General features: G+C 44.7%; 2 protein-coding genes across 7 annotated transcripts in view; one reads left to right on the top strand and one right to left on the bottom strand.

Annotated features, from left to right (window-relative positions):
- The first annotated feature begins 1685 nt into the window (after positions 1 to 1685).
- C3AR1 (complement C3a receptor 1) lies at positions 1686 to 15893 on the top strand. Of its 3 annotated transcripts, none has more exons than XM_053251826.1 (2): positions 1686 to 1764; positions 12977 to 15893. In XM_053251826.1, exon 2 carries the CDS (start codon positions 12997 to 12999, stop codon positions 14395 to 14397), a length of 1401 nt encoding a protein of 466 aa, XP_053107801.1. In that variant the 5' UTR covers positions 1686 to 1764; positions 12977 to 12996; the 3' UTR covers positions 14398 to 15893. The 3 variants fall into 3 exon arrangements, with proteins under 3 accessions (XP_053107801.1, XP_053107800.1, XP_053107798.1); XM_053251825.1 differs by lacking the exon at positions 1686 to 1764 and adding an exon at positions 1998 to 2054; XM_053251823.1 differs by lacking the exon at positions 1686 to 1764 and adding an exon at positions 4458 to 4564.
- A 4598-nt stretch (positions 15894 to 20491) lies between these two features.
- Positions 20492 to 23582, bottom strand: part of FOXJ2 (forkhead box J2) — a 55297-nt gene continuing 52206 nt past the window's right edge. For all 4 annotated transcript variants that reach the window (XM_053251822.1, XM_053251821.1, XM_053251820.1 and 1 more), the window contains one exon: positions 20492 to 22957. In XM_053251822.1, the coding sequence (XP_053107797.1) occupies positions 22878 to 22957 (80 nt within the window). In that variant the 3' untranslated portion in view covers positions 20492 to 22877. The remainder of the gene's footprint in view (positions 22958 to 23582) is intronic.

The raw sequence follows: 23582 nt of genomic DNA, 5'->3' as shown, positions 1-23582 counted from the left end.
ATAATTCTTTGCATCATGGGTATGAAATTATTTGCACAAGGCAAGCAAGGAGGATTCTCAGTTACCAATTCTAGTTGCTGTATAACTGGATTGTTACTATGCTGTTGTGAACCTTCAGGAATATTTTGTAAAGAAGTCAAGATGAATAACAAAAATGTTACATGTGTGATGTATGCCATCAGCTCAAAGTGAAGTTGGCCAAGTGTAAAAAAGTATGTAACATTACATGAGACAAGTGCCTTCTTTCTAACTACAATTGGGAGTGGGTCACATTCACTGACTGAATTTTTTAATTCTTTTCCATAGACCTTCTTTACATTGAATCTGAGTAGCAATGGGACACACCGTTGAGGGGGTGAGGGGGGTCATGCCTCAAACGTCTACCCTGTGAATGCTTTGTTCACCAGCTGGATCCAGGAGGAGGACAAAGGGGTGAGGGTGAGCTGTGGTGGAGGGGGACATGGGGTGTGTCCTGGGGGAGGGGCAGAGCCATGGTGGACAAGGGCGTGCCCCAAGGGATGGATAAGGGGGAGCCCCTGACCCTGGCAGCCCAGGAACATTTGTCACCCCCTTGTCCAATGTTGACTATGCTACTGGTACGAATGCTCCTCTTGTAGACATGTCACTTTTGTTTTACCTACAACATTGATAAAACATTACAAAAGCAATGCCTTCACCGTACAGATGCCTCCTTTTGCTAGACTTCAACTTTATTGTTATTAAAGCCAACAGCCTCTCATTACAAGATAACCACACAGAAAACTATACATCTCATCACATCAGTAGCATCAACAGAAACTACAATAGGAACAATACAATAAAAACTACAGTATCGTACATAAGAAAGTTTCAAATAAATAAAATCTGTTCACCCTCCTAATGTGCTTTGCCCTCATCTACCCTCTCAACATTTCTTCTGTGAAGTTTACTTGCAATGCAAAGAAACTTGGCAACTCTTGCAGAGATGAAATCGTCCAAGTCTGCGAGTAAAAACTCCACTCTCTCCTGGCCTGAGGTCAATCTATGATCTCTTAAAAGGGGAGAAATTAATTCTTCTCTTAGATCCTTATAAAAACAGCAATTCAGCAAAACATGTTCAATAGATTCAACCTCTCCCGCTTGACACAGGCACAATCTCTGGAGAAAGGGGATTTTCCGGAATCGCCCTTCCAGGATGACAGAATGAAGGGCATTGAGTCTGGCCGCAGTCATTGCTCTACGATGTTCAATGATAGATAGCTTTATCAGGTAACCTTTTGCTAGATGAATCCTGCAGCAGGTTGTGTTAGAGTTCTATTGAGTCCACATTTTACCCTGGGATGTGGTCAGTGCTCTTCCCTTTCCTGTCTGCTTTCCTGTCTTTGTGCTGAGAATGGGGAACTGACCATGAGATTGGCAAGCAGAACAGCATTCAGAATTCAGCCTACTTTTTGTTTGTTTGTTTCTTGTTATTGTGGGTAGGATGCATTCTTGTCCCCCTCCCCCACCCCACTGCATGTAGCATAGGAGAACTTTAGGAAATCCTCCCCTCCACCCAGTGTTTCTTTGTTGGTTAGGCTTTGTTAAGGGACACACCCACACTCACATTATCCTTTGAATTGTTTATAGTTCCATTTTCTGGCTGTTAATTTTGCTATGACATAACATACATTCTCAGAAGGCCAGTCTTATTCTCTGTGCCTTATCTTTGACCAAAGGGTGAGGTTAAAGCCCTTCCTGCCTACGGTCCTGCCTACCAACCAACCAACCAACCAGAGCTTCATAGTAAGTGTAACTTCTCAGTGTCTACTCTTTTGTCTTGAAAACAAAGCTAACACATTTTAAAACTTTGGGTACCAGTTCAGCCTATCCATCATGAAATAACCATGCATGTCCCTAGTGTATGTATGTACTGTATGTTTGAAATTTCCTGGTAATGCTTACCTACTACTTCTCAGTGTATCCTACCATTTCCTGCTGGGGGGGGCGGGGCTGCCTCCTCCCCTTTCCCCAGCCACAGTGGGTCAGAAGGAGCCAGTGGCAGCAAGGACCAAAGAGTCTCAGCACAATAAAAGGTAGGGGGGAGCTGGAGCAGTGGGCAAGAGGAGAAGTTTATGTTGTTGGGGGTGTCTCAGTGGAGGTTTTGGGTGGAGGGCTGGTTGGGATGCACATGTGAGACATACATACAGCAATAGCCAGGCTGTGGAGCAGGACCATTGCTAGGTATGTAACAGATCTGGCACCTGGACCCACAACCCTCCTTTTTATAATTAATCATACCCCCAAGAGAATAATTAAAGCCTCTAATTTTATAATACAGCCGCTATGAAGGTAGAAGCAGCAGAGAGCTAGGTGAGGCCAGGAGCTCTCTCCCATGCTCTGTGCTGGTGCCTCCACTGCTGCACTTCCTTTCTGGCAGAGGTCATGGAGGAGGGAAGGGGCTGATGAGATTCAGAGCTCCGAATCCTCATGCCCACCTTGGTATTTTATAGCCAGTTATTTCACCAATAAAATCAAATGGTAATTCCACCCCCTGGACTGTATTACGTTAGGCTTGAAACAGGGTTTCCTTACCATTTAATTTTCCACTTCAGTTTTCATGCTTCATATGTAATCTGTTTGGGTGGATAAACACATTGCAGCCCCACACACTGTGAATCTGTAAAAATTCCTAACAAATTGAAAGGGTTGCACATCATTCTTTGTTGGCACACATACATACGGCAGGAGCTATTACTGGCCATCACACAAGCCTAAGAACCTGCCGCTGTAATAGCTTCATATTCTTCATTTCCTATCTCTTCCTCTGTTGTCTCCCTTGTGCCAGATTACAAAACTCTAGTAAAACAGCTTGCAGTTTCCAAGCATGCGTCCTGTATGACAAAGTCCAAGCTAAGTGTAAAAAAGTACCCAAGAAAACAGCCAGAGATTGTTCAAAGTTCAAACCCTAACCTCAACCCCAACCCTTAACGCTAACTCTAACCCTAACCCATGCTTTTCAAGTGGGGGAGGTTTTGGGGTTTGGGGGGTGGGTTGGTTTTTGTTTTGTTTTGTTTACATTTCTGGGAATATAATTAATATTTCTGAGGTTTTCCATTTTTTTGGTAGTCTGGGTGAGATCTTGAAGCTACCTGAGAAAACGGTATGTTTCTATCTTTTGTGGTTTGTTCTGGGAGTTTCATAGTAGGCAGTATACAGTTAGAAGCTATTAAATTTTCAATAAGTAGCATCCTGGCTTGTATGTTGCCTGCTATAGTTAGAAGGAAGGTTACTGACTGAAACATGTGAATACAGGCTGCTGCTGCTGCTGCCTGCATAGGGTGCTGCTAGCCAGTTGGCACCCACATACCTGCATAGTGCTGATCTATCTACACCCAACTCCAAAAGCGGCTGCATGAGACTTGTCTGCAAAGGCATAGGGCAGGGCTGCTCAACTTCGGCCCTCCAGCTGCTTTTGGACTACAAGTCCCATAATCCCCATCCACATGGCCAATAGTCGGGGAGTTATAGGCCCACACAGCTTTATATTATAGACAAGCCCCTTGGGACAGGGGCCTGTCCTCTTAAGTTTTTTTTAAAAGATGTTTATCACTTCACATATTTTAACTGTTTTAAACTGTTTTAATTGTTCAGATTTATTAATTTATTCCATATATGGTTTACCATTTATTTTTGAATGATTATATTTTATTTATTTATTTATTTATTTATTTATCAAATTTGTACACCGCTCCAAACTTTCATAAAACAAGTTAAAACATATACAAAAACTTAAAACAATTTAAAAATCATCCACAAATTAAAACCTTAAATTTTTTATAAAACTGAAAAAGCTTGGCTGAAGAGGTGGGTTTTCAAATGCTTTTTAAAAATTGTCAGAGATGGGGAGGATCGTATCTCAGTAGGGAGCGCATTCCACAGTCTCGGAGCAGCAACCGAGAAAGCCCATCCCTGTGTGGCCACCAGCCGAGCTGGTGGCAACTGGAGACGGATCTCTCCGGACGACCTCAATGGGCGGTTTTAGTTTGTAAACTGCCCAGAGCCATTGGATGGGGTGCTGCAGAAATGTAACTAACTAACTAACTAACTAATAAATAAATATTGCAGTTTTAGCAGGCACTCAGCATGGGGCCGCATAATACACATTAAAAAAACTAACTGTAAAGTGGCCTCAGAACTGCAACAATATAAAGAGATTCAGGTTCTTCTAGTTCTCAAGGTTTTGGACAGACAACATTGAAAATGGTGACACTGCAGTTTTGTTTCAGAACCAGCCAAAGAAAAGGACACTGTAAGAAATTTCTTCATGCTTAGGCTAAAGTGCCTGCTGGATCCAGTGCTTGCTGGATTGCTGACAAATCAGCTATATATTTGGAACATCACGTAAGCTATACAAGCCACCCAAATGCTTTGTGCTAACAAATTTTCCCCTGTCACAAGGGGAACTACTTGGTGTCATTTATAGAGGAAAGAGGAATAAAACACAAGCCAGACTAGAAATGGATGTATACACTTTACAATGAATGTATACATTTAACAAAAGAAAGCAAGCACTTCTAATCAAGGCACCGCTAGGATTAATAAGGTAAGCAGGGCACCATTAATTATTAGGATGAATATGCCTAGAGTGTGGCCTCAGTCAGACTAGAGCTTCTTTGCTAATACAATTGTCGTATGGTTGGATGTTTTATGGATGTTTTTATTCTTTGTATGTTGCTTTGGGGGTCAGAAAAATAGAAGACAGATAAAAAATGCAATGAGTCAATTATTGCCTGAGAGGGCCCCATGTATGGTGGGCCTATCCATTCTGGTACTGAGCTGCTTTAAGGTTTCCACTATGTCAGAACATGATGACCAGTGCACATTTTTAAATTAGGGAGAAATTTAATGGCAGCCTAGTAATCATACTGGTAATCTCTATCAATAGGAGCAAATTGAATGATTTGCTAAAAACTATAAAGCGGCCTCAGACTTGCAACAGTAACACAGAGGGGCTATTCTCACGATCAGCAAAAATCGGGCTAGGAGAGCCTAACCCGATTTTTGCTGATTGTGTAAACCACCGGGCTCGCAGGCGAGCCTGGTGGCTTACAAGTGGTTAGCCCGCTTTTGTATCTCTTCCCTTAGCCCGGGTTTGCAGAGCGAGTGCTCCGTAAAGCCGGGCTTCCCGATCGTGAGTAGCCGTGCCGCGGCTCCTCATGAGGAGACCCCTGGAGGGGAGGCGAAAAGTCGCCTCCCGGTTCGGGGGTCTCGCCAGCATGCCCTGAGCACTCGGCCCCTGCTCCCCCCAGCCCCCGCCGCCTCTGTCACGGAGCTGGGAATCGTGTGGGTGGCCGATCCGGCCGCCCAGGGCTCCCTCCCTGCTCATGTGCAGGGAGCAGGCTTAGCCCGCTCTCCCTGTGCACTCACAAAACCCGGGTCTCACTGATTGTGAGACCCGGCTCAGAGATCCAGTTTTTAGTCCTCATGGTTCTGAACAACTTTGACCATGAGACAATGGACCGGGTCTCACGATCCGTGAGACCTGGTTTCTTGCAGTGAGCGGGGAAAGCAGGCTAAGCCTGCTCTCCCCGCTTCATGAGCAGAGAGGGAGCCCTTGGCGGCTGAAGACGGAGCCGGCAGGGGCTGGGGGGAGCAGGGGCCGCGTGGCCCCCGGAAGCCCCGGTATGCCCTGCACGAGCGTGCAGGACATACTGGGGAGACCCCCAGACCTGGGAGGTGGCTTTTCGCCTCCCGCTCGGGGGGCTACTCACAAGCTGATAGCCCGGGTTTGCGGAGTGCTCGCTCCGCAAACCAGGGCTAAGGGGCGGGCTACAGGAGCAGGTTAGCTGCTCCAGAACTACTGGGCTTGGCTGCGAGCCCGGTGGTTCTGACGATCAGCAAAAATTGAGATAGCGGAAGCTAGCCTGATTTTTGCTGATTGTCAGAATAGCCCCAATAGCATTTTAGTTAAGATTCAGGACCAACCGAACAAAAGGACTGTCACCGTACTTAAAAAACAAAAACAAATCTTCATTTTGGAGCTGATTGTCATGATTAATGACCAACATGATGTATGCCATTCTGGCACCAGAAGGCTCCATGCTGGGCTGCTACAGATGCACAGGCAGCAGCCCTGACACTTTTAAGAATGAGGATTGTGCAAGCAGTTCTAGTGCAGTTATTCCCATTCATGGGAATAATGGTGGTAGCACTGTTTGTGCAACCACATGTTCTTAACCGGGAGTATCTGTGTGCCTGCAGCTGCCCTGGCACAGAGTATCCTGGTGCCAGAACACTGTGCATCATGTTGGTCCACTGACCAAACAAAACTAACCCCAAACTAACTAACATCAGTATATTATGAGTAGGTTTGGTTGCTGTATCTGCTCCTAATTTTCAGTTGGGTGGAAGCAAGGTAGGAGGAAAACCTGGGTAGAAGTGATTGTGTGGAAACAAGGTAGGAGGGAAAGCTACCCAGGTTTTCCTCCTACCTTGCTTCCACACCATCACTTCTACCCAGGTTTTCCTCTTACCTTGCGTCCACACCATCACTTCTACTCAGGTTTTCCTGCTACCTTGCTTCCATCCAGAGGTGCACCAGGTAATTTTGGAGCCTGAACTTAAAGGCTTTTGGAGGTTCCCCTCCCCTGCAAATGAAGCATTATTGTGGTCACCTGGGTGAACAAAACACCCGGGACAGAATAGAGAGGATTTGTGGAGGTCCTGGACTTTGCCCCCAAAGTCCAGGGGTAAAAGCGCCTCTGCTTCCACCCAACTGAAAATTGGGAGCAGACATAGCAACCAAACCAAATAGCTTCACAGAGTGAGGGAAGGCCATCACTTGGATTTTCCACTGCAGGGACTAAATTCAGGGACTCTGTAGCTCCTCCATACTCCTTAATCTCATACAAGTACTGTAATAAGGGGAAAGGAAGAAAAGTTGATCTTGCACAACACAAAAGCTTCCAGAAGCTTCAGCTAGGAATGAACTCATTACACTTTCAAATCTCCCTCTGTCAGTCTTGTACAACTTCCTCCTTGAGCCTTTCCATCAGCACAATTGCTGTTTGCATCTAGTCTTGACTGAATGAGAAGGTAGAATTCACCCACTCAGCTGCACATTGTGCTGATTCCTCTCCTCCCCTCCAGCTAGTTTTATGAACCAATTGGTATGGGGTTAATATGGACCAAAAGATCTTTTCAGGTGGTGGCTCTCAGGGGAGAGCAACTATCTCCATTCAACCCAACAAAGCACCCCTCTCTGTCCCAAAAGGGCTCTCAGTCACAATCTGAAACAAAACAAAATGGCTGGTGTGGGTGTCTCCTTTCTGTTTTGTTTCAGATTGTGAGCTCTTTTGGGACAGGGAACTATCTTCTCATTCTCATTCCTCTTGGTGCAGAAACTGCTTTGAGAACTTCTATGTTCAAAAGCAGTACAGTATAATCAACCAACCATGTGTGGTTCACAAACATTCAACAATCCTTAGTTCCTCTCCCTTATAGCCTCTCCAATTTCCACTTTTTGCCGCACTTTTGCTTTTAAAAGGTAAGTAATATAGATGGATGTTATCCAGGGGCATAGCTAGGGGAGAGGGGGCCCGTGTTCACCCCTCTCTCTGGTGGCCCCTCGGAATGAGGGAAATAATGAAGAAAATAGGGAGTTGTAGGGCCCTCAGGAGCCGAGCGGGGGGGCGTGTTCTTTGAACCCATTCACTCAATTCACCCCTGATGTTATCGAGCTTGCACATCTCTGCTTGCTTTGGTACAGCAGCACAAGAGGGAGTTTGTTTTGGTCTTGACTCACAGCGCATCACATTATCGACCCACAGCAGAATCAAGTGGTAAAGCATTCCCTAGGAGATATTGTACCGTTTCAGACTGTAGGCGGCATTTGCATGCCCTCCCCCACTGTTATAAAATTATAATTACAATTACAAAAACAGCTCCCCACACATAGAAACAGCAAATTCTCTCTTGAACCGGCCTGCCCTCTTAAGATCTTTCAGAGAGGGTCTCTTGTGCATGTCACCATCTTCTGAAACTCAACTGGTGGGGACATGTGAATGGCCCTTCTTGGTGGTAGCCCCCTATTTGCCACATCATCTTTGGATGGCATCTTTCCTGGCAGTTTTCTAAAAGAATCTGAAGACATTTCTCTTTCACCAAGCCTTCCCCAATACTCCCTGAGGGCTGCTTTTCATTGTCCCTGCCCAACCCTTTCTGTTTTTCACTGCCTTATGTTCTTCATATGATGTTGTGATTGTTGCTGTTCTACTTTTATTGTGGTTTTCTTGTTGTATTCTTCTAATTCTGTAAACCGCCATGGGTCTGTGGAAAAAAGGCAGGGCATAAATTCTTAAATAAATAAGCAAACATAGCATATTGATTGATTGATTGATTTCTATACTGCCTTTCCAAAAATGGCTCAGGGCAGTTTACACAGAGGAATGAATGAATGAATGAATGAAGATGGATCTCTGTCCCCAAAGGGTTCACAATCTAAAAAGAAACATAAGACAGATACCAGCAACAGCCACTGGAGGGATGCTGTGCTGGGGCTGGATAGGGCCTGTTACTCTCCCTCTGCTAAATATTTATTTTTATTTATTTATTTTTACATTTCTATACCGCCTTTCGTTAAAAACACAACCCCAAGGCGGTTTACAAAAATTAAAACATACAATAAAAAAGCAATTAAAAACATCAAGCTAAAAAACATATAAAAACAGCCATAAAAACAATACAACAGATAAAAACACACAGAAGCCGCAGTAAAATTATGTAAAAGCCTGGGTAAAAAGCCAAGTCTTTACAAGCTTTCTAAAAGCCGTGATGGAGTCCGAGGAACGAATGGCCACTGGGAGAGCATTCCAGAGTCTAGGAGCAGCAACAGAGAAGGCCCTGTCCCGAGTGCACGACAGCCTGGCCTCCCTCATTGTCGGCACCCGGAGCAGGGCCCCCTCAGATGTCCTCGTCAGGCAGGCAGCAACCCTTGGGAGCAGGCTGTCCCTCAAATACCCCGGGCCCAAACCGTTTAGGGCTTTAAAGGTCAAAACCAGCACTTTGAATTGGACCCGGAAACGAACCGGCAGCCAGTGCAATTCTTTCAAAATGGGGTTGATGTGTTCCCAACGGGCAGCTCCGGATAAAACCCTCGCTGCCGCGTTTTGCACTAGCTGCAGTTTCCGGATATTCTTCAAGGGCAGCCCCACGTAGAGCGTGTTACAGTAATCCAGCCGCGATGTGACTAAGGCATGGGTAACCGTGGCCAGATCTGCCTTCTCGAGGAAGGGACGCAGCTGGCGCACCAGCCAAAGCCGTGCAAACGCACCCCTGGCCACCGCCTCCACCTGAGCTTCCAAAAGCAGAGCCGGGTCCAGTAGTACCCCCAAAGCTGCGTACTTGCTCCTTCAAGGGGAGTGCAACCCCATCCAGAACTGGTAGAATCTCCTCATCCCGATTGGCTCTCCTACTGACCAACAGTACCTCTGTCTTATCCGGATTCAATTTCAGTTTGTTAGCCCACATCTAACCCATCATGGCCTCCAGCCCCCGATTCAGGACATCCGCCGCCTCCCTAGGATCAGATGACAAGGAGAGATAGAGCTGAGTGTCATCCGCATATTGCTGACAACTCAGTCCAAGTCCCCGGATGACCTCTCCCAGCAGCTTCATGTAAATGTTAAACAGCAAATAAAGATAATCACCACGTTAAAATGTGCCTCTTTGCCAAGTTAGCAGGGTTATTGTCATAAATCTGTCAGGCTAGCCAGACGGAGCGTAAAACAGGCTGAGGCAGAAGTATAATAGCAAAATCTTACAGGAAGAAATTCTCTAAACCAGGTTCAGTCTGAGTCAAATCCAATCAATCCAACAGAGTCCAAATCAAAGTCCACAGGCAAGGTCTACACAGTCCAGGGTCCAAACACGTTCAAGGCAATACACGAATACAGCCGATTAGCTCACAGGAAATTGACGTTGCTGTCAGCAGGGTAGCTGTGGTGCAGATGCCTTAAATAGGCTGACCCCCGGTGCTGTTAATCAAGAGTTCCTGAGTCAGCAGCTTTGCCTCTTGTTCTATGCATGTGGTTCCTTAACTCTTGCTGTCTCTTGGACTGACACCTCTCCATAGCTGAGACCAGTTGCGCCTCCCCCACAAGAGCTGCCTCACCCGGCTCTAACTCATTTTCAACTCTTTGTGCGTCGGACCCACTCTCCTTTGCAACTTCTGGTCCTTGGCCTCGCTCCTCTGATGTAACCTCTGTCTCTTCCTCCAGTTCCTCCTCAGAGTCTTCCAGCATGCCCATGACAGTTATTTAATCTTCTAGCTAATTGTGATTAATTTGTGAATTTATTTATGAGGGCTCTTTTATATGTTTTGTATGTCATTTTAATTATATCTGTAAAACTGCTTTTTGAAAAGTAAATGATTTTTTAAAAATATATAAAAACCTTCATTGGGCTCTGTACCTATTCATCATACTATGTCATGAGGTCACAAAACTCTTTCCCATTGCTCAAGGGTGGTGGGTCTTCTTACAGAGGTCACACTGTCCAGTTTGTACAAAAAGGCACAAGCAACACAAAGCAATTCAGAGCCATGAAACTAATGCCAAATGGTCAAGGATGCCAGGGCATGTTTGTAGTGTGGTCACACACCCCATTTCTGCCCCTCCAAATGTGCAAGATGGCTGTTCTGTATGAGCAACTTAGAGCAAATAAGGGTGTGAAACCTAAAAACGTGCTATTCTGCTATCACATGCCAATGCTAAGCCAATTTTAAAAGCCATATTGGGCATGTCTAGGCAAGTTCAGAAATACGTCACATGGCCTAGGCCATACATTCCCCCTATGACATAAACAGGACCTCAGGATAATTAATAATTCTCCGTTAGTTAGTTAGTTTACATACACAAGGCACCCTTCTCTGACTAGTCCTATGATTGTTATAGAAATTAAACTGAACTGGGGCTATATAAGAACAGGAAGTGTCCTTCAGCAGCTTCCACTCATTTGAATAAGGCTTGTACAAGCAAACTTTATTTATTATTATTATTATTATTATTATTATTATTATTATTATTATTATTATTTTATCATATTTTTATACCACCTGATATGTATATCTCTATGCGGTGTACAAATTTTAATATTAAAAATCACAGATTAAAATATATAAAACACAATAAAAACCATAAAAACCAAGTCATTAAAATTATTAAAATTAATTCTAATTAAAAGCTTGCGAAAACAAGAGAGTCGTGTTGTCTTCCTGAAAACAAACAGAAAAGAAGTTGCTCTTATTTCAGCAGGGAGCATATTCTGAAGCCCTGGGGCAGCCACAGAGAAAACCTGGTCCTGAGTCGTCACCAGATGAGCTGGTGGCAACCATAACTGGGCCTCTCCAGAAGATTGTAAAAGGTGACAGGGTTCATGACCAAGGAGGCACTCTCTTAAATAGCCTAGACCCAAGCTGTTAAGGACTTCATAGGTAATAACCTGCACTTTGTATTTCACCCAGAAGCATATCGACAGCCAGTGCAGTTCTTTCAAAACTGATGTTATATGGTCCCTTCCTGTTGTCCCAGAGACCAATCTGGCTTCCACATTATGTACCAATTGTAGTTTCCTGACTATGTACAAAGGCAGCCCCATGTAGAGCACATTACAGTAGTCAAGTCTGGAGGTTACCAGCATATGTACCATTGTTTTAAGGTCATTCACCTCCAGAAATTGACATAGCTGTTGTATCAGCTGAAGCTGATAAAAAGCGCTCCTGGACACTGCCTCAACCTGTGAAACCAGGGAGAGCTTTGGGTCCAGGAGCACGCCCAAGCTACGTACCTGATCTTTCGGGCAGAGTGTAACTCCATCCAGAACAGGCAGATCTAAACCATCTCTCAGGTCCCGACCTCCCACAGTCAGTACCTCTGTCTTATTTGGATTCAGCCTCAGTTTGTTATCCCTCATCCTGCTCATTACCACCTCCAGTGAGGCATTTAGAGAAGCTATGCCATTTCCTGAAGAGGTCGATATGGAAAAGTAAATCTGGGTGTCATCAGAATATTGACAACATCCAGCATCAAACCTCCCGATGATCTCTCCCAGTGGTTTCATGTAGATGTTAAAGAGCATTGGAGACAGTATGGAGCCTTGTGGAACTCCATACTTCAGTTCTCGTTTTGCAGAGCAACAGTCTCCATCTGGAATCTACCAGAGAGATAGGAGCGGAACCACTGTAAAACAGTGCCACACAATCCCACCTCTCTCAGGCAGTTCAGATGGATACCATGGTCGATGGAATCGAAAGCCACAGAAAGATCCAAAAGGATCAGCAGAGTCACATTCCCTCTATTGATACCAGTTGGAGATCATCCATCAGGACGGCCAAGGCAGTCTCAACCCCATAGCCCACATAAAAGCCAGTTTGAAATGGGTCTAGATAATCAGTATCATCCAAAACGTCTCACTGGATTGTGCCCCATGGGTCAGGTCTGTGTCTCTACTACCTCATAAAGGTACCCAAAACTACTACCTAAGGCTGCTGCCTCTGAAAGTTAAGATAAAGTTTTAAGAACCCTGCACTGAATCAGAGGCGTAACTATAGGGGGGGCAGGGGGGGCACGTGCCCCGGGCGCCATCTTTTCTGGTCACGTGGGGGGCGCCGCCATGACCAAATTTTTAAATTTTTTTTTAATTTTTTGTTAATACAAATGTTTCCTGCTCAGTGCAGCAGCGCTGCAGCAGTCAAGGGAGCGCGCCGGTGCCCCCTTCCACACGAGCGGTCCCTTCCACACCACCTGCGCCCCCCCCATTGCTTTGCTGGCACCTGGCGGCCAGTCAGTGGCCTGGCTTGGCGGTGGCGGTGGGCGCTTGTGAGGAAAAACCTAAGTATAATGTAGTATGTTGGGGGGCGGGGGGGCATGGTGGGGGGGCACCATTTCAGTGCTTGCCCCGGGCACCGTTTTCCCTAGTTACGCCTCTGCACTGAATATATTTATTTTTTGTTCTTCAGGTATTCTTTTTTAAAGGAATATGCCTCAATTCATGGGAAATGATAGCTTGTATGAATTGGATGAACCCTCCATGCCAGAACATGGCCACTTGTCCATTGTCTCTCTTGCTATCTGGTCCATCACCTTCCTTTTGGGCCTCCCTGGAAATGGCTTGGTAATCTGGATAGTCACCCTGAAAATGAAGCAAACAGTGAACACCACTTGGTTTCTGCATCTTGCTGTAGCTGACTTTGTGTGTTGCCTGTCTTTACCTTTTTCCATTGTTCATATGGCGATCCGTGAGTACTGGCCCTATGGTTGGTTCTTCTGCAAGATTATCCCATCAGCCATTGTCCTCAACATGTTTGCCAGTGTCTTCCTCCTTACTGCCATCAGCATTGACAGGTGTCTTGTGGTGATGAAGCCCATCTGGTGTCAGAATTTCCGAACAGTAAGGATTGCATCAGTGACATGTGGCATCATCTGGCTCCTGGCCTTCATTATGTGCTCTCCTGTGTTCTTCTACCGTGAGACCTCTGTAGATGAACTCGGCAACACCAAGTGTGGCTACAATTGGTATGGCAATGAATATGAGGACAACAAATGGCCTGATGATCACTTTGCCATCAGCGACTCAGATATGTTTTCTACTCAGCATCCTACCTTAATGCCTAGTGGAAGTGATGAGGATATCACCAGCAATGGAACTCTGGAGAAGGGTCAGATTCTTGTTCTTCCCAGTATTTCTGTTAGTATGAGCACAACTGCAAAAAGCCAGGTTTCCCATTCTAGTGAACCAGACAGTCTTGGCATCTCTCCTGGAACACAGCTGAATTCTACCATATCCAATAGTCTTCATTCCGATGACCTAGACTTTTTTGCTTCTGGCAGTTATTCTGGGAATTTCTCTGCTGGTAATGACTCAATGACAATGTACTATTATGATTACCCCTTTGATAGCCAACCGTCAATTGTCTTAGTGTACATTACCATCACCAGAAGTATCTTTGGTTTCCTCCTCCCCCTTGGAACCATGGCAGTATGCTATGTTCTTATTACCCACAAAATATTCACAAACCAATTTGCCAAGCCCCGCAGGAAAACTCTACACCTGATCCTACTGGTGATTGCCATTTTCTTTCTCTGTTGGGCTCCTTACCATGTAGTTGGAGTGTTCTACCTTGTGGCTTCACCCGGTACAAAGTCTTATGAAATGCTAGATTTGTGGGACCACATTGCCACAGCATTGGCCTATGCAAACAGCTGCATCAACCCACTTCTGTATGTGTTTGTGGGGCAAAGTTACAGACAAAAAGCACGCCAGACAGTGCAAGGGGTGTTTGAAAGGGCCTTCAGTGAGGAAGTCACATGCTCAACTGCCTACTCAAGGGACAGAAGCAAGTCAACAGATTACAGGGCTGTTGATTCTTCCCAACTCTGAAATGACTCTTCCAAGCAAAAGAAATGTACTTCTCTCTTCCGAGCTATGGTGTAGTGCAATGTTTGATTTAACAGAGTAGATGTGACACATTTGGTGTACCATTTGTGGCTCATGCACATAGAGGAGGGCAACAAGTCAAACTTCTTGCATCTTCTTGGAGTGGTGGGGGAGTTTACGTGAAAGCCTTAGGGGTTAACCTTACAAGAGTGGATGGGAGCAGTTCATTGCATAAGGATCCTGGGAGCAGGTGTGGTGGCATTTCAAGTTTGCCAGTATTTTGTAGCACTGCAAAAGTGACTTATGGTATTATATGTCCATATAGTTTAATGTATACTGGCAGATGACCACCGGTGAAGGTGGGTGGTGGTGGTACAACTAGGTATTAAGAGCTAGAAGCTTTAACAGTTTTGAGAAAAAATAGACTGTGCTTTCAAGGAAGATGGAGGTAGTGCTCAATTTCTAGAGAGTTCTAAATACATAAGAGTTCTAAATACCAGGGCTCAGGCATTGTGGGAGTCCTGGCACTTGCCCCATTCCTTAATTCTAAGCATGAGGACAGGCTGTAGTTCCTCAGTAGGAAACATACCTTATGCTCAGAGGTATGCTCATTATATCAACATATGTGCTTTCTGAGAGGCATAGGAACATAGGAAGCTGCCATATATGGAGTCAGACCATTGGTCCATCTTGCTCAGTATTGTCTACACAGACTGGCAGCTGTTCCTCTAAGGTTGCAGGCAGGAATCTCTCTCAGCAGCCCTATCTTGGCAATTCTGCCAGGGAGGGAACTTGGAACCTTCTGCATGCAAGAATGCTGGTGCTCTTCCTGGAGCGGCACCATCCCTAAGGGGTATATCTTACAGTGCTCACCCATGTAGTTATCCCATTCAAATGCAAGCCAGAATGGGGACAATTCATGCTTGGGGTGGGTGGGTGCACATGTGTGCATGCAGGTCTACCTACACAGCCAAGCCCAACAATACCTGAAGTCCATCTGTCCCCCCATGTACACCATTGGGTATGATGTGGCAAATTCAAATTCAGTCTGTTGAACATCAGTGCAGATGCATTTGACTAGAGAAGCCATGAATACCATGCAGTTTTAAGTTCATCTTCAGAGACTCCCATTTCAAAATGTGGTCATTTTTAATGCACAACTTTCATTGTGCATGACTTCCCTCCAAGTCCAAGCCTGAGCACTTGTCAGAAGAAGCAGAAAGTTTTTCGGTGTGGAGAAATTTCAGTGCATTTATTAACTTGTTATTCTGTTCTGCTTACGAGTGTGGGAGGTGTTTGCTTTTGTTACCTCCTAGAACCTTTGGGCTAGGGCAGGCTGTATACTTAAATTAATAAACAAAGTTAAACTTTTAACTCTCAGAATCAAACACAGATTTTTATTGTCTTCCCTTTGCTGATTGATTTGGTCCAGTTTGCTTCAGTGCAGCTCCAACAAGGCAGCAGAATTCAGCTCCTACCCAACATATTCTCTATGGGCATAGAATGGCATCTCTCTATCCTTTTGCAGCTCTATAGCAAAGTCAAAACTGATCTACTTAACTTGCACTTTAGAGAATGCATGGATTTTTTTTTTAAAACAAAACAAAACTTTCACCTTGAGTTTAAAGGGTATCTTCAAGACACATCACTGTTGGCTGTATGGAAGCTGGGAGGATGCCATATTGTACATGGCTACCTTCACCCTTTCTCAATGTGCCTCTTTATTCTTAGGCAACCTAGAAATATCATATATGTGTGTCTAATAACAGTTTTTTTCAGGTCAAAAGAGGCACTGGAAATGGTTCTAGCAATACTAGGACAAAGGAAATCAGGGTATCAGAGGACTGCAGACATAGTTTTCTTAAATCACAACAGTGACTTTGCTCTTATGCCTATTGGTTAAGCTACCAAATCAAACAATGCACAACAGAAACAGAACCCCTTTAAAGAATATTGATTAGGTTACATAGCTTGAACGACAAAGAGCGTACTACTTCCTTGTTTTAACAAAAATTCAAACACATTCTAACAAAGAATTCAACAGCAAATGTCACACAAAAGACTAAATATGTAGGCACTGGAATGGATTCCTTCAGCTTGTCCACCATCTCAAAAATCTCATAGCAGCTGGGAGATTGGCTAGGGTATCTTCAAGTCACACAATACCTCCACCCTGTGTTCCAAGAGCTTCACAATATTAACTACCTACAGTATGCATCCTGGTACCTTGAAAAGATGTACCTGCTCAAAAAACAATACCCCGAGGTAGGCCATAGATTTTTAATTTCTTTCCTTGCTCTCAGGAAAGAGAACTGACCATCCAGTGCAAACTCTTCAGATATGAAACAAGAACAGACAATTCAGAGATTGCAGCAGTGGTCTGGAAAAGGAGTAATTGTTCAGACTAGGCAACAGACGTGAGTGAACTATACCGAGGTTCTGGCTGCATTTAACATTTACCATGAACTTCTTGGGTCTGACAGATCAATATATTATCAAGCAGCTACAACTGTCTAGCAGTGCATCCTTGGTTACTGCATAATAGGATATACCAATGAAGCACATTATGTGACATGCCAATTAAACACATTATGCAGAAATCAAGGCTGCACTGCAAGACAGTTCTAGCTGCTTCATGATATATTGATCTATCAGCCCCAAGAAGTTCATGGTAAATGTTAAATGCAGCCAGAACCTCATTATACCTTAGTTCATTCATTTGCAGGACTGTTGCCTAGTATAAACAGATTGTAGCGAAAACAGTATAGCTTCTAGTCAAACAATTGCATCACTTCATCACCAAATAGTGTGCCAACTAGAGAGGCAGCAGAGCATCTCCTTTCATTCAAAGAACATAGTCGTGAGGCTTACATATGATGTGGAGTCGAATGTTCTGTTCTCTAAATAAAGAAGCGGTCAGAAATGGTTACAAAAGCGAAGTTGCTAACATTTGCTAGTTCTGAAGCAAAACAGGATGGGAAGAAAAAACAAAGTTCATGCTCTGTATCTGAAACTGAAGCACGTTCTGCTGCTGAAGGACTCTTTTATGAAACAAAAGACGGAGATGAATCATTGTGAACCCTACTGAAGCATGATCTTCTTCCCTTTGCCTCATTATTTGATGCAGACGACTGCACAGTCAAGCCTGTTCTCAGAAGGGAACTGGAGAAAAATTAGAGATTACATCTGAGGAAATGGCAACTTCACTAAGTTTCTTTTGGTTTTCCATCTCAAATGTGTCAAGTCTGACGCAGAGTTTAGAACCCCTTGAGAACTATTTGAAGTGGTCTGGAGAAATGCTACTGACTTTCAGAAAGGATAGAGACTGATTCGGACAGGTGTGTGAGAGAAGAAAAACTGGCCAGCCCATTGAATATGGCGCAATCCCTTTACCTGCCCAAGTGGATACTTTTTCATATTTCTCAAGAAACAAAGCTATTGCAGCTATCAACCAAAGAGCACTTCTGTGAAAAAGCCAGAGATTTGACCTTGATCACTGTGTTCAGTGGAATAGCGACTGGAGATAGCAAGAGACAAGCTGCTCTAGTTGCTGGTCATGAAATTCAAAAATGCAATCACCTGACTGACCTAAAGTGTGATCAAGTCAGGGAGGATGGAAGTTGTAGTCCAACCACAGCTGGAAGGCCAAGGCTATGCAGCCTTGCAGAGGAAGCAGATTGCCACTTGATAGTCCACCTGTGTGATGCAGTATAAACAGGTTACACACATGACATAGTGCTTTGTAATGGTAAGATGCATTCTCCTCCTCCTCCTCCCGGCTGCGAGACAGGGGCGGGGCTTGACTGTCTCACTCTGGCTATGGATCGGCAGCATTTTCCACTCATCAGCCTTCATTTGACACTCTTTTTTTTTTAAATGGACTGTTTGAAAAAGGACTGTCTGAGCTTTGAATGAAGTGAAGCTTATGTTTAAAAAATGCAGCTTGTCCCCCTTCGTATTGTGGGTTGGAAACTGGCACTTGCAGAGTTCTCATAAAGACCCACATCCCGAGTGAATGTGACATCACTAACAAGGTGGGAACCAAATCAAAGCATTATCAAAGAGACTCCTTGCCAGCTTTGTTGGCAATAGCATACTCTCTGAGGAAGTTACTGATAGGGCAAGAGGAATACCGAGTAAAAGTCATACAATTAATCAACCCTTTGTAAAACATGAAAACAAAGCCAGTATCACAGCTTCTGCCACTTGATCACTCCATTCATAATGGACACTTGAAGTGGTTTCTTTGTGTTAATGTCTAACCTTGTCAAGTAGCAAGTGTCTCTTGCATCCAAAAATTTTAAGTGGGTGGAGGAACCTGGCAGACATATTTCAGAAAAACGCCCTCACACTGTCCCTGAGATACTGATAGTTACTTGCAACTCTGAAATGTGTAACAATGTCCAGTGAAAATGCAGATCTCTTTTTTTGGCTGTTCTGAATACTGCAAATATGCTGTAAATAAAGCGAGAAAAAGCAGTTTACCTGTTTCGATTTGCATTCAGCTTGCGACTTTCACAATGAGTTTACTTTTATTAGAAGTTGAGGAAGGGGTATAGTCTTTGTTCTTCAAGCTATCTAACCTAATATTTAAAAGGGTTCTGTTTCTACTGTACATTGTTTATTGTACATTAACCACAAACATTAGACAAGAGCCAAACTGCCCTCCTTTTCAAAAATTATGCCCACAAATCTCCGATAACCTGATTTTCTTTGTTTCAGCATTGTTAGGAACCTGTTAATCAGATTAGGCTGAAAAATAGTGACTGACTGAAGGTCTCCTGGTGACATCATGGTTGAGTGGGAATTCAAGTTCAGGTCTCCCCGGTCCAAGTCTAATACTCTAATCATTATACCACATGGACTCCTTTAATGTAATAGCAGGAACAGCAAAACTGCCCTGCAAACCCCACCCACCCAACAAACCCTAGCATGGCAGAGGCAAGCTGTAACTCACTCTTCAGTCCATTCATTTGCTCCTTGCAATTTTTTTTTAAAATAAACATGGGGGAGCACTAAAAATGGCAAGCATCACCTGCTGATTGATCCTATCATTCTACTGTCTTAGAACTCCATCACCTCATGGCACAGATCACATAAGGGGAAAGGGGGTTCAGGGATCTTTTGTCTGTATCTTTGGCTTTCACTGGTGAATGTGGCTGAGTGTATAACAAGAGGTGCACCGGGGCGGGGGGGAGATCCCCTTGAGAGAAAGACAGTGCTGTGGGCCAAATGGGAAGCCCTTGGGGACCAAACTGAGTTCCAAAGATGGCTGTTTATCCATTAGCGAAAATCTGCTGTATCATGCTGTGAAAGGCAACCACGATCTCTATGTTCTAAGGCCATCTCCCTTTTCCAAGTCAAAAACATCAAGAACTAGCAATCCCAGAAATACCCGTGCCACACAAGGACCTAAAAGGCAAGTTGAAGAAGAAATTTCTCTTTTTAAACTCAAGCTGCAGAAGCCAAGGCAGCCATCTGAGTGCTCCTTCTGGAGCCTGTCTCCTGCCCCCATTTGTTTACTGAGAAAGAAGGGGGAAGAGGAGAAGGCAGCAGGAGGCGCAGAGCAGACAGGCATACCAGAGTTCTGCAACAATACAACCTGACCATGACAGTCAGGTGAGGCCCAACATGGGCCCTCCCAATAGTGCCCATTGTTGTGTTGGGTTTATACCTTGTTGAAAACCTGTATTTTGGCCATGCACAGGCCTGTCAAGCTCTAGCCCTAACTCTGAAAATAAATATTTTCCAGCCATCTTTCTTGTTTCTGAGGCTTCGGCCCACAAAGAAAGAGAAGCTTCTCAGGGAGCCAAATTCTGCAGGCAGGTTGGCTTCTTTTGTTTTTAATTTTGTACTCTTGCAGAATCACACTCCTACACACAGCCTTAGCCAAAAGGCAGTAGGCTTGACAATAAGTGTGTGTTGCCACAACACTCCTTTAGCAGCGGTTTCTTCTTCTGAGAATGCAAGGAATAATCCGGATTCAAGTTAAGGGTTTGTTTCAGCAAGAACAAAAATGTGTTTTCTAAGAATATGAGCCCAAATAATTTAACCAACTCCACAAGCTGCCATGAAGAAATTAAAACAGGGGCACCAAAAGGGTTAAACCATGAACATTCACTTTTTTAATTAAGAAAGCATGCAGAAAAATAAATTTGTGAGGCCACACCCCTCTCCCATCTCCTTGACGTAAAGCATTGTGTGTTGCACTGCAGCGGGTGGGCCGACGAGGGATTCTTCTCCTTGGCAGGCAGGCAGGCTGGCCGGCCAGCCCACTATGCTGACCCTTGTTCCTGGACAGGCTGTGTCAGCTGCTCACAGTGCAGAATTCCAGTGCTGAGTCTACGACTCCATGTGTGCAATCCAAATACTAACCCACTCAAGAATGATGCAGTTAATTCAGAGGCAAAGGGAGAATGAGGCTAATTTGCACACTGACTGGTGTATATTTACATATGCAAACAAGGCGCAACTGACTATGTGAATGAGGAGCCTTTGAATATATATAAAGGAGTGATCTTGTACCCCTCCCCCCTCCCCTCAGGGTTCTCCGAAAGGCCAAGTGACCCTTCTCTGGATATTTTCTTCAGAAATATCTTGTAAAAAGCACTGATTGGTGTCTGGAGGGCAAGCCATCCCTACATTATGTTCCACAGATCCTCACCAACAAGAACCTCCTGGTCACAGCATTCTCATCTTGGGACAATGCAGACAACCATTAACACTCCTCCACAAATTCAGCTCAGGGATTCTCCACTCCTCTCAGAACATACAACGATGACCCTTCCCCACCCCCAAGAAGTCTCCCCCCCCTCCAAAATTCAATGAAACAGCAAGTTCAAAGCAATGCTTAAAGAACCTTCCCACCCCTGGCACAGCATATCATATCCCCATGATGTTTTTGCTTCCAACTTGGTTTCCCCCTCACACAAAGCAGGCTTGCAGTTGGAAGAGTATTCAGACTAGCAAGAGGTCTGGCAGAAGAGGGTCATGCTAGATGCTGAAAAGAAAGCAGTGAGGAGGGGCCACTGAGCTGGACCCAGTTCAACATTCAAATCCTACTTTGACCTCATTGCTCTTCCTTGCCTTCTAAGGGCAGCCAGGTGGTTGAACTTCTACTCTCCCTGTAGCCACCTAAACGGGAAGGGCCCCCTCCAACCTGCCCTCCCAGATATGCACTTCCAGGATCTGCTCCATAGATTGTCTGCAGCGAGGCGCCACTTAATGGGAGGGCTTTAAAGCCTGCAACCACCAAACTCTGCTTGGCACTACATTCCTCTATTCACTTTAGTCCCATCACAAAACAGGAAGCGTCAATTACTTATTTATAGAAGGCAGACGAGACTTCTTCAGCTTCCACCCTCACATCACAAGCCACAATACTTTTCAGAAAATTTGAGGGGAAATAAAATTCAGAACTTAAAAAAACAAACAAACAAAAAACCTTGCAGAGGAGAGGAGCACTTCTTGATTTGCATGTCTTATCAGCATATTCAGATGAGAACCTTGCTGCATTATGATAGAAGGCAACCGGAGAAAAAACTGTGACGTGACAAGCCCTGAGGAGCCTGGTTCCATGCTGGCACTCGACCTACATGATGTGGACACAAGCCACACTGATCAAGCTTTCTTTGTCTGCCAAGGGGGATACGTGCAAAATGGCAGTGATTGAAAAAGGCAGTGTAGAAAAAAGGTAAAGGCCCCCTTTGTCTTTCCAAGACACTCAGTCTCTACTGGCAGCAGACTCCTCACCGTAATGTTCAACTATAGAGAAGTCCTCACTTTCAACTCAGGGCCTGCCTCTTTCTGTCAAGCTGCAATTCCAGCTATTTCCCATGCCCAAAGCCCTCCATGCTTGGCACCTGGCATTTCCCTGCTTCTCTTGCTGCCTCTGCTGGTGTGAGAAAGTTCGCAGACCTAAGACCACCTTTCAACACCAGTCTATCCCTGCCCTGCCCTGCCCTCCCCCCTCCCCCCTTTACAACATTTAAGAAAGAACATAATTATTACAGACTCTCAAGATCCACGGGGCTCTCTCACTCTCGCAGCCAATAAAACAGTCACTGGCCACCTTGGCGGGAAAGAGGGATTGTTAAACGCAAGTGACGGAGGAAGAGTAAGATGCCCTCAAGAATTCCTCCTTCTGAGGTCTTCTCATGACACCAGAAAACAGTCTTCCTACCCTCCATCCCAAGCAGGGTGCCAGTAAACACGTAAAATCCAAGGCTGGTGATGGAGCGTAAGTGCTGTGCACAATAATTGCTGATGATGATGATAATAATAATAATAAAGAAGAAGAAAAGAAGGTAAAAGGAAGGATTATCTTCGGCAGCATCTTGCGGCAGCTTCTCTGGCGGAAGTAGAGAATATATATCTATATACAGGCAAGGCAAAGAGGCTGAAGGTGCTGGTCTTATGACCGGAACCCCAGGCTCCCCTTCCCAAACCCTACACGAGGGAGATGCTATCAAGTCTGTAACTTGCTAGGTGATCAAATCCCAGTTGAAATCATCAGGGATTTCCTCATTGGCACCCGGAGGCGGCCGTGGAACCAGATGATGACCTGAATACATTAAGGGGGGGGGGAGAGACAGTAAATAAACTTTTCATGATGAATGTCTTATCCTGCTGAACACTTGATAATGATCTGAATTACTGAGTACCATCAACTTTCCATCTGCTCAGAAACTGGACAGAAAGCATCCCCGCCCCCTGCCCAATAACCCAAATTCTAGTATTTCTGAAGGGTTTGCTTCAAAAAATTGTGTGAATAAGACATACTTTTCATTATTGTTAATCTGCATGCAGAATACTACTATGCTTTTTCTTTTAACTGCTCATATTTTGAAAATGCTTTAGTGCTTAAAAAAAACCCAGACTGATTGTTAAGGGAATACAGGTGGACTTTGCTATACGTGGATCCACCATCCATGGTTTCGCGTATCCACTGACAAGTGATTGCTAACCAACCTTGGCATACGCATAAAAACACCTGCCCACAAGGGGCTAATTCCACATATCTGCAGTTCGGATGCAGCCAGAAATCTCAGATTTCTGGAGGCCCAAAGAGCACAGCAGGGCACTTTATTTTAACTACCACCCCCCCTTTTGGGGGCATATTTTGGGCCTATAGGAACCTAATCCCTGCGATCCCATTGCTCCAATGACTTATTTGTGGTTTCTGTATC

This window comes from Hemicordylus capensis, chromosome 5, assembly GCF_027244095.1.
Source record: "Hemicordylus capensis ecotype Gifberg chromosome 5, rHemCap1.1.pri, whole genome shotgun sequence".
Lineage (NCBI taxonomy): Eukaryota > Metazoa > Chordata > Lepidosauria > Squamata > Cordylidae > Hemicordylus > Hemicordylus capensis.
Note: the sequence above shows the minus strand (reverse complement) of the source record. Positions and strands in the feature narration are given on the sequence as shown.

Coding starts and splice junctions, on each gene's coding strand:
- C3AR1 (XM_053251826.1), top strand. CDS start 12,997: ATGCCTCAATTCATGGGAAATGATAGCTTGTATGAATTGGATGAACCC.